The 11108-nt window shown below is 53.8% G+C and overlaps 1 protein-coding gene across 1 annotated transcript in view; it reads left to right on the top strand.

Annotated features, from left to right (window-relative positions):
• The first annotated feature begins 205 nt into the window (after window positions 1-205).
• NECTIN2 (nectin cell adhesion molecule 2) overlaps window positions 206-11108 on the top strand; it is a 28793-nt gene continuing 17890 nt past the window's right edge. The window contains 1 exon segment of the mRNA XM_032613349.1: window positions 206-524. Coding sequence (XP_032469240.1) covers window positions 434-524 — 91 coding nt within the window. The 5' untranslated portion in view covers window positions 206-433.

Raw genomic sequence — 11108 nt, 5'->3', positions numbered from 1 at the left:
GGCGACCAAAGAAACCTGGGAGGGGCGGACAGAGAATCCTGAGGAGCAGCGGGTGTAGGTAGAATCCTACGACAGGGAGGGAGAGGAATGCTGGGGGGCGGGGCGGGAGTGGAATCCCAGGAGGGGGCGGGGTCAGACCAGCATGAGGGGGCGTGGCCCGAGCCTAAGAGCGGCTCGGTGCCCGGGGGAAGAAGGGGGTGGGTCCTGTGACGTCAGCGAGTCCGAAGCCAGAAAGAAGCCGGGGGCCGGGGGCGCTGAGCCGGGAGAACCGGACCGCGAGAGCAGAGACGGGAGAGCAGAGCGCGGCGGGAGCCAGCCGGGAGCCAGCCGGGAGCCGAAGCCACTCAGGCACCTGCGCGTCTGCCCAACCGATCGGCGCACGCAGAGTGGCCCGCAGGCCCCCGCCCGGGCCCAGTCCCTCCCCGGGCCCCCCATGGCCCGGGACGCAGCCCTCCCGCCGTCGAAATTGTCGCCGCTGAAGCTGCCTCTACTGCCATTGCTGCTGCTACTGCTCCGGGAAACCGGTGAGAGACCGCAGGCGCCTCCCCGCCGCGCGCGAACCCATCCCCTTCCCTACCCCCAGCAGGAGGGTGGCGATGATGAGGCGAGACCACCCCCCTTTCCTTCACCCAGAGTTGGGAGTCTGAGGCCCGGGGAGAATTGAGGGCAGGGAGCCAGATGCCGAGGTCCTCGAGAGGGGCGGGGAGCTCGGACTTTGGGTCCCTTAGAGGGCCAAGAGTGATAATTCGGGCGACCTGGGGAAGGGCCTGCGAGCTCCAACCCCGAGCCCGAGAGTGCTAAAGGCTCTGACTCCCGGGCCCCAGAAAAATTAGGGGCTGAGGGCTCTATTTCTTGGGTCTCAGGAAGAATGAAGGTTAGGGGCTCTGTCTACTGGGGTCCGGGTAGAATTGGGGGCAGGAAGGGCTCAGACTTGTGGGTTCCAGATTGTGAGCACGAGGCTCTGTCTCCTGGGTCCCAGACAGAATTGGGGGGAGGGGAGGGCAAAAGGCCCTGTCTCCAGATTTAATTGTGGGCATTGGAATGTCTCCTGAGATTCAGACATAAATGTGGGCAGAAACCCTGACTCTTGGGTTATAGATATAATTAAAGGCCGGAGGCCCTGTCTGGAAGCTGGAGGCTCGGTCGGCTGTGTCCCAGGTAGATTAAGGAGGCCGAGTCCCGCCGGCTGGGACACTTCCCTTTCCTTGAGAGCCGTCGGCGGGGCATCCCTGGGGAAGTTTTCCGGGTTTCACTTTCGCCGAGCCCGGGCAAGGCGGGGGCGGGCGCTCTCCTGGCTCCCGGTCCCGGACTCCCGGTTTCGGGACCTTATCTTTCCTCTAGTCGCGCCTTTGTCCTAGGAGCCGCAGCGGGAGGTGGACGCGAAGAGATGCCGCCCTAATCCGCTGTCTCTCCCTCTGCTCGGCCCACCCCCCGCCTCCCGTTTGCCCCACCTCCCCTAGGGGAGGGGTGCAGCCCCGGGAGAGGGAGGGGATGGGAGGAAGCAGGTGAAGGAGGCTCTGGCCCCGCCCCTTTTTAGGTGACCCGGCTGTTTATTCCCAGCTAGAAACTCAGGATACTGGAGTTTCCCAAAGGTTTGCCGGAAACTACGGAGGGAGCTTGCGGGACCCCTGGTCTTTTTTTCCCCAGCATGTGTCTGAATTGTCTCCCAGCTTTGACCCAGAACTGTGTACTGACTCTTCCATCGCCTGCCTCTCCCTCTGTGTCAGAGATAGGGAGATAAAGTCAGAACCTGCCACCTCTGTGAGAATGCTCAGAATCCACCCGTCCTTGGGCCAGACATTGACTTGGTGCGTGATCTCATGGAAGGCTCTTGATCACCCTGGGAGACAGGTCCAGTTCCTGTTCCCATTTTGCAGATGAGGAAACAGAGGCTTAGAAAGGGCAAGCCACTTTCCCAGGGTCCACAGCCAGTCTGCAGACTTCAGAGCCTTTCTTGCCTCTGCCCCGCCTGGTGGGCTTCAGAAAGTGCTTCTGAGCCTCCATTTCCTCCTTTGGAAAACTGAGATAATTCCTTCCCTGCGGGGCCATTGGAGGGATCTAGAGGTCCCACTGGTCCCCGGGGGGGGGGGGGGGGGGGCGGGGCGGGGAAGCTCTTAGCACCTGAGGAGGAGGTCTTTCCCTTTCCTGACCCTCCATCCTTGTGCCTTTTCTCTCTGCTCTCCCTCCCTTCCTTCCCTCACTTTCTCTCCCCGCTTCCTGTCTCCATTTCTCACCCTCTCCCTCTGCTCCTCTGGCTCTCTAATCTCTCTCCAAGCTCTTTCTCTCCTCCTTTCTTGCCCTCTCTCTCTCCTTTCCATCCGTCTCTGTTTCCCTGTCCCTGGCTCCTCTGCCTTCCCCCTCCTTGGCCTCCACGGAATGAGGGTGCACCACCTGGGCTTCCTGCTGTGGCTGCCCTCCCCAGTCCTCCCAGCTTTCACTGCTCATCCATGTCAGCCAGGCAGCCCCACGGTAGCGGAGGGGGATGGGAGGACAGGGGACTGCCCGCCTGCTGTCTCTTCTTGTTAAGAAAGGGGGACTGGACAGGGGAGAAGTAAGGGTGGGTCTGCTCACATCCTAGGGGGAGGAGAGGGGAGAGAGGGATACAGGGAGATGCTGGAGATACAGGGATGGGGACAGAAGCCAATATAGGGAGGGCATCAGAAACAAATTTAGGGATGGGGTCAGAGACACATACAGGAATGGAACCGAGAGATGGGGGAATGAAATGCAGCCACAGGGATGGGGCAGTGTGGGAGTGGCAGCGGGGGGTAAGGGAGCTGGAAAGGCATCTGGATAAAGGCAGGAACAGCATAAAGAGAGACAGACGTTTGGTGACAGGCAGGGGGCCCAAAAGACCCCAGCCAGTCAGTGACGGCGATGCCATGACCCAAGGAGGTCGGGGCACAGGCGACCCTCAAGGCCAGAGTGTGTGGGGGCCACAGGGAGTGGTGGACACGGGAGGGACAGGGAGTTGGGCACTCTGGCCAGCTCCCCCGCCTCCGCCGGGGATGCTGTTACATTTTTAATGTCCCGGTGATGCTGAGAAATGGAGCAGGAGGGGAGGAGAAGAGGGGACCCAGTAAGACGGCCCAGCAAAGAGAAAGTGTGTCACAGGTGTGGAGAGACATGCAGAGATGGGGAGACCCAGGAGGCAGAGAGAGCTGAGGGTCAGAGACACCGAGAAACGGCAGCCCTGAGACATGGAGACCAGAAACCTGAAGAGATTAGGGACCCCAGGAATCGGTGCAGGGAGCCAGATTCCAGAGACTAGGAGACCCAGACCCAGAAAGACCCAGACCTCAGATGTTGGAGATACAGAAGAAAAAGAATATGAGAACAGCTAGGATTTTTTTGGCCTGGTGAAAGTGATCTGAAATTGATTGTGGTAATGAAGGCACAAATCTATGAATTTACTTAAAGCCATTGAGCTGGACACTTTATTTTTATTTATTTATTTATTCATTTTTGGCTGCACTGGGTCTTCGTTGATGCATGCGGACTTTCTCTAGCTGTGGTGAGCGGGGGCTACTCTTTGTTGAGGTGCACGGGCTTCTCATTGCGGTGGCTTCTCTTGTTGCGGAGCACGGGCTCTAGGCATACGGGCTTCAGTAGCTGTGGCACTCGGGCTCAGTGGTTGTGGTGACTGGGCTTAGTTGCTCCGCGGCATGTGAGATCTTCCCGGACCAGGGCTCGAACCCGTGTCCTCAGCATTGGCAGGCAGATTCTTAACCACTGCGCCACCAGGGGAGTCCCAAGCTGGTCACTTTAAAAGGGGGAATCGTATGGTATGGGAATTGTATCCCAATAAAGCAGTTAGAGAGAAAGACAGACAGACAGACACAGAGAGCAGAAACCAGGGACTCCTGGGAGACACAGCGAGGGGCAGAGTCGGAACCCTAAGACTCAGAGACAGAGACACAAGAGATCAAAGAGACAGGACCTGCAGGAGGAGGAGGCCAGAGTCTCAGAGACAGAAATGTTTTGGTGTAAACTCTACGCTGGGCAGATCGGTGGGAGTGGGGTTCTGTCTGAGGGGCTTGACCAGGAAGAGATTCACCCCCAGAAGTATCAGACCCCACAGGGGAAACCTTCAGGGGGGTCAAGCCCCCGCAGAAAGGCAGGGAAATCTCAGACCAGGGAGGGAAGGGGTCCCCCGAGGTGAGTGATGACCACGATCAGAGAGGTGGGCTGGGGGAGGGAGGTGCCGAAATGCAGGCCCAGACAGACGGCCCCATATCCTGGCTACCGCTGCGCACGCCCTCAGACCGGCTCCTGGATGTCTGCTGTGAGGGTGAGCCCTGTGATTAATGCAGTCAATTAATTGGCAAGGTAGCTGAGGCAGCAGCTGAGGCCAGCGCTCCAAGCACGCCGGCCTTCAAGGACCTGCTGGAGTCTGCTGCACCCCATGGTGGGAGGGCAGGTCATGATGTGTTATTGGTCTGGAGGGCGTGAGACAAGCCTGGAGGAGCCAGCCAGGAAGGGACCCAGGAGTCCAGGCCCCCAGCCCCTTCCTCTCTGCCTTGATTTCCCTTCCCCAGATCCCAGGGTCTCAGGCTATAAGTCTCTGCACACCCCCAGATGTTTCCCCTGGGCTCACACAACGCCCTGGGCAGCCCCGACTCTGCCACCATAGGAAGCCTGCATCCCACGGCCCAGGCAGAGGGAGCGTGTCTGGGGACCCAGCTGACACCTCATGAAGCTGTCACCAGCCTGGCTGACCAAGGGAAGCTGAGGGAGGGCGATGTTCCCATGGCCACACTCTCCCCTGCTGTGGTGCTGGACACGTCCTGGCCAAGGTCAGGGCACAATCACCTGCCCAGCAGCGTGCCGGACACTAGGGTCCAAACTCCAGGCCAGCTTTCCTCCTGGCATCATTTCTCCTGCTTCTGCCTGAAACGCAAAACATCTGGGCATCAGCCCACACTAACCCCGTCCCCCTCACCCCCACAGCCAGTCAGCTTCTGTGTCCCAACCATTCCAACTTCTGAATGTGTTTCCAATCTGGTTCATCCTCCATCCCCACAACCCTGACCCCTGAAGCCCGACCCACTCCATTCTGAGGGATTTTTCTAAAGCTCAAACCAAACCCTGTCCCTCCACCTGCCTATAACTCTCTGTGGCTCCCCAGTGCCCCCAAGAAAAAGCCCAAACTCTAACTCAGCCGCAGCCTGTGTGATCTAGTGCACTGCTGATTCCCCGTCTTCACCTTTATCGAGCTCTTACAGTGTGCCAGGCACTGTTCTAGGCTCTGGGGATACAGCAGTGACCAAGACAGACGAAGATCCCTGCCCCCGGCACTGATGTTCTAGTGGGGAAGAGACATCAGCTGCTATGAGGAAATCGAAGCAGGGTCAATGGAGTTCCTGTTCTCATCATTAAGGTGGTCAGGGAACACCCCAGAGCAAAGATCCGAAGCGAGGGAGGGAAAGGGAAGTGTTCCAGGATGAGAGAACAGCAAGTGCAAAGGCCCGGAGGTGGGACTTGCCTGGCATGTCTGAGGAACAGCGAGGAGGATGGTGTGGCTGGAGCAGGGTGAACCAAGGGGAGAGGGTGAGAGATGAGGTCAGAAAGAGGATGAGCACAGGTCACGCAGGGCCTTGTGGGCCGCTATAAAGACTTGAGCTTTTCTCTGAGTGAGGAGAGAGCCACAGCAGGGACCTGATCTGCTATAGCTTCTCTGGCTGTGTGTGGGAACAGACTTCAGGGGCAACGGCAACCCTCCCTGGGGGGATGACCCAGGGGAGAGATGCCACTGGCTTAGACCAGGATACAGGCAATGCAGGGATCAGACCTGGTCCGCTTTGCAGATATATTTTGAAGATGGAGCCGACAGGATTTCCTGATGGATTTGCATGGGTGGCGCGGAGTGGGGGGCGATGGTGAGAGAAAGAGAGGAGTCAGGGATGACTCCAAAGCTTCCATCCTGAACCTTTTACTGAGGTGGAAATACCTAATAAATGGGCCATTAACCCCACAGGGGCTGAACCATCCTATTCATTCATTCAGAATGAGACACTTAGAATAGGGATTGTAGAGCCATGGGATTTTTTTTTTTTTTTTGGCTGCACCGGGTCTTTGTTGCAGCATGTGGGATCTTAGTTTTGGGGCATGCATGCAGGATCTAGTTCCCCAACCAGGGATCGAACCCCAGCCCCCTGCATTGGCGCTGAGTCTTACCCACTGGACCACCAGGGAAGTCCAAATCATGGAATTTTAGAACCTCATTCATTCTGCAAATATTGAGCATCTATTAGAAGCTGGTCTCTGTTGCAGATACTGAGGGTGAGCAAAGCCAGGCAAAGAATTCCTGCTCTCAGAGAGCCAAGAAGGTCATGAAAATCTGCTGTGTGAGATGGAGAGAAAGTGAGGTGCAGGGTGAGGGAACGAGGGCCAGCTAGTTGGAGAGAGGAGGGCTGTGTGGCCATCGGGGACAGAGTACTGGTGATGAAAGAACTTGCTGAGAACCTTGCCCCACAAGAAGCTAAACGTGGGTTTTTTAAATTTAATTTTTATTTATTTATTTATTTTTGGCTGCGCCAGTTGGCTTGCCAACCAGAGACTGAACCTGCGCCCTCCGCAGTGAACGCACAGAGTCCTAGCCACTGGACCGCCAGGGAATTCCTAAAAGTGGGTGTTTTTTTTTTTAATCTTCTGAAGCAGCCAGGGCCACTCTAGATGCAGGAGGGCAGCCTTCCTCAGAAGAGCGGATTGAACCCAGGTCACAGCAGTGAAAGTGCCGAGTCCTAACCACTGGACCGCCAGAGAACTCCCCAGAAGAAGAGAGGTATCTTGCAGCCACAATGACTTCCTTAGGACAGGAAATCTGAGTCCCAGAAGGGACCCAGCGACCCAAAGAGGGGTGTGGGGCTCTGTGGGCTATAGCTTGGCTTCCCTTGGCAAGGGTCTCCTCCTCCAGGAAGCTCTCCTGCCCCTCCCCTCGGCTGGGTCAGGCCCCTGCTCTAGGTTCTGCCCCTCACCCCCAGCCCCACCCCTTCAGTTTTTCCAGCGAAGTGCTTGGTGATCACTGTCTGTACAGTGTCTGTCTCCCCTTCTGAATGTAAGCTCCTAGAGAACAAGCAAGTGATTTGTCCTGACACATCTGTGGTACCTGCCCCCAGAACAGAGTTTGATATTTATTCAACAGGTTTTTTTTTCTTAACAGTATTGATTGAGCACCTACTATAACCAGGCCCTGGTGTAGGCTCTGGGGATACAGTAGGAAACAAGACAGGCAAATCCCTGTCCTCAGGGGCTGACCCTCTAGCACCCAGGGCCTGCGGGTTGAGTCACTGTTTTTTGCCCACTGGTTGGCATAGTCTGGGAAGGAATAACTGGTGGGAAGGTTCCTACCATTCATGCCCTTGAAGTTCTAAATCTTCGCTTTAGGGACTTCCCTGGTGGTGCAGTGGTTAAGAATCCGCCTGCCAATGCAGGGGACACAGGTTCAAGCCCTAGTCCGGGAAGATCCCACATGCCGCGGAGCAACTAAGCCCGTGCGCCACAACTACTGAGCCCATGTGCTGCAACTACTGAAGCCCGCGCGCCTAGAGCCAGTGCTCCGCAACAAGAGAAGCCACCGCAATGAGAAGCCCATGCACCGCAACAAAGAGTAGCCTCCTCTCGCCACAACTAGAGAAAGCCCGTGCACAGCAACAAAGACCCAATGCAGCCAAAAATAAATATAAAATAAGTTTAAAAAATAAATAAATAAATCTTCACTTTAGCCAAGTCCTTCTCCAAGTGAAGAACGCTTAATGGCTCCCACTTACCTCAAGAAGAAAACGTAAGCCCTTGGCCCTGCCCTACTTCGCTTCTGCAGCTCACACTGGCCTGGGTTTTTCCCTGACCGAGTGCCCTTCCCTCCTCACCCAGCTAGAAAGGGGCATAGCCTTTGGGAACCCTTGTCCCATACTCAGTGCCTTTGGGGGCCATGTGGGTTCCTGGCACCTTGAGGGAAGGGGGTGGCCCTCCCTCAGCTCCGCCTAACTGTTGTCACCAGAGCCTCATATCCTGATTTTTGTCTGGATTCGACCTTTAATCTCCAGACCCTTCTGTGGTACTAATTCACTTCTGGAACAATGTTATGTGGGCCAAAAGTGACTATGTGGGAGAGCCGGATTTGGCCTGCAGCGGATGGCTGGCCGCCTCTGCTTGACTCCCCTGCCCTGCCAGCCCTGTGAGGATCTTACAGGAGAAAATCATTGTAACGGAATTGTCACAAGGGACCCTGCAGGGCTGCTTAAACATCCCCATTTCACAGATGGAGGAAATTAGGCTCGAAACAAGGTCCCCACCTGGAAAGGGACAGAGCCAGCAGGAAGCCCCCAGCCAGCTGCTCTGGGGGCCCACACATGACACTCTGCAGTTTGGTCCCGCCGCAGAGGAGGAGCCCATCTTCCAAGGTGGCACCCTTGGGTTTGAGTTGCAAGATATACGTGGGGCTTCCACGAGATGATGTCTGTGTCACACAATGGCCCTCACTGATGACTTGTTTTGAGAAGTGCCTGGGACGGGTCCTGCCCAAGGGGCGGCCTTCTGCTGGGGACCCTCTCACTAGGGTCCCCTGTTAATTTTCCCTGGATTCCTGTGTGAGGCCAGTGGCGGCACACGCTCCTCCCCTCACATCTGGAGACAGCTGGGCATGGGCCTTGCCTTGAGGCTGGGTGTCGAGGGCTACTTGTAATTACACTTACCTGGCTATGTTTATTTACCAAGCACTGATCTTGTGTTTCCGGCGACCGTGTGTGCCAAGTACTCTACAAACATCCTTTAATCCTTAAATGGCAATCCCTAGGAGATGGGCACCATTATTACCCTCCTTTTACAGCCGAGGAAACTGAGGCACAGAGAGGTTAAATGACTTGCCCAATGTCACACAGTCAGTAAGTTGCCGAGCCAGGATTCAAACCCAGGCACTCTGCCCTCAGTCACCATGCTGTACTGCCTTACACAGCAGAGAAACATTCATCTTTATTCTGGTTTTTAATTTTTTTATTATTTATTTTATTTATTTTTGGCTGCGCTGGGTCTTCGTTGCTGTGTGCGGGCTTTTTCTAGTTGCTGTGCATGGGCTTCTCATTGCGTTGGCTTCTCTTGTTGCGGAGCACGGGCTCCAGGTGCACGGGCTTCAGTAGTTGTGGCTCACGGGCTCCAGAGCACAGGTTGAGCAGTTGTGGCGCACAGGCTTAGTTGCTCCGTGGCATGTGGGATCTTCCCGGACCAGGGCTCGAACCCATGTCCCCTGCGTTGGCAGGCGGATTCCCAAGCACTGCACCACCAAGGAAGCCCCCGATTTTTTTTTTTTTTTTTTTTTTTGGTCACACCGCACGGCATGCGGGATCTTAGTTCCCTGACCAGGAATCGAACCCGTATCCACTGCAGTGGAGGCGCAGAGTCTTAACCACTGGACCACCAGGGAAGTCCCCTTTATTCCAGTTTTTATTAACAATCAGAAAACAAAAGATAAGCTGAGAAGTAAAAGCCATACGTTCAGACAAAAACTGGTACGCAAACGCTCACAGCAGCTTTATTCATAATTGCCAAAAGGTGAAAACAACTCAAATGTCCATTAACTGATGAACGGATAAACACAATATGGTCAGTCCATACAATGGAATGTTACTGAGCCATAAAAAGGAACAAGGCACTGACCCATGTTACAGAGTGGGTACACCTTGAAGACATTATGCCAAGTGAAAGAAACCAGACACAAAAGGCCACATGTTGTATGATTTGATTTATGCAAAATGTCCAGAAGAAGAGAATCTACAGAGACAGAAAATAGACTAGTGATTGCTAGGGGGTGGGAGGAGGGGAAATGGGAGGGACTGTTTAATGGGTACAGGGGTTTCTTTGGGGGATTATAAAAATGTCCTAACTTGATTATGGCAATGGTTGCACAACTCTTGTGAATATATGAAAAGCCATTGAGTCGTACTTTATTTATTTATTAGTCTAACTTTAAAAAATAGATACATAAGATATAGACATTTATTTATTTACATACTTACTTACTTATTTTGGTTGCGCCAGGTCTTAGCTGCGGCACGTGGACTTCTTAGTTGCGGCATGCGTGCGGGATCTAGTTCCCTGACCAGGGATCAAACCCAGGCCCCCTGCATTAGGAGCACGGAGTCTTACCCACTGGACCACCAGGGAAGTCCCTGAATTGTACATTTTTAATGGGTGAGTGGGAATTATATCTCAGCAAGGCTGTTTTCAAAAAAATAGGCACAGCAACTACTGAGCCCGCGTGCTGCAACTACTGAAGCCCGCGCACCTAGAGCCCGTGCTCTGCAACAAGAGAAGCCACAGCAATGAGAAGCCCGCATGCAGCAGTGAAGACCCAATGCAGCCAAAAAATAAATAAAAATTAAAAAAAAAAAGGGCACAGAGGGCTGTAGGTTTTATGGAAAGGTGAGAGAAAGTATTATTCCTATGTAGGAAAAAAAATGAAATCTATCCTCACACTTTGAATTTTTTTTTAATTTCTTTTGGGATAGATTCAGGTTTTTGTTATTTTGGGAGGATTCTTTTTTCCCTCCAAACATTTGATAATGAAAAGTTTCAAACACACATGTGTAAGTTGGAAGAATGACCCAGCAGCCTCCCTCATCCTCTGCCCCTAGACTTGACAAAGGGTCACATTTTGCCACGTTTGACTTCATCACTTTATCGTTTTTGTTGTTGTTTTTGATGAACCATTTGAGAGTACCTTACAGATATGACATTTCCACCCCTTATCATCTCCTTCTCCTTCTCCTTCTCCTTCTCCTTCTCCTTCTCCTTCTTCTTCTCCGCGCAGCAGGTGGGATCTTAGTTCCCCGACTAGGGACTGAACCCAGGCCCTCGGCAGTGAGATCGCAGAGTCCTAACCACTGGACCGCCAGGGAAGTCCCATCCGCCATTTATCTTCTAAGAAAAAGGAATACTACATAAAATAGATAACCAGCAAGGACCTATTGTATAGCACAGGGAACTATACTCAATATTTTGTAAAACCTATAAAGGAAAAGAATCTGAAAAAGAATATACAATACACATATATGTATTGATATATATATATAAACTGAATCACTGTGCTGTACACCTGAAACTAACACATTGTA

The sequence above is a fragment of the Phocoena sinus genome, chromosome 19, assembly GCF_008692025.1.
Source record: "Phocoena sinus isolate mPhoSin1 chromosome 19, mPhoSin1.pri, whole genome shotgun sequence".
NCBI classification, from domain to species: Eukaryota; Metazoa; Chordata; class Mammalia; order Artiodactyla; family Phocoenidae; genus Phocoena; species Phocoena sinus.
The sequence above is the reverse complement of the archived record's forward strand: the minus strand, read 5'-3'. Positions and strand labels throughout refer to the sequence as shown.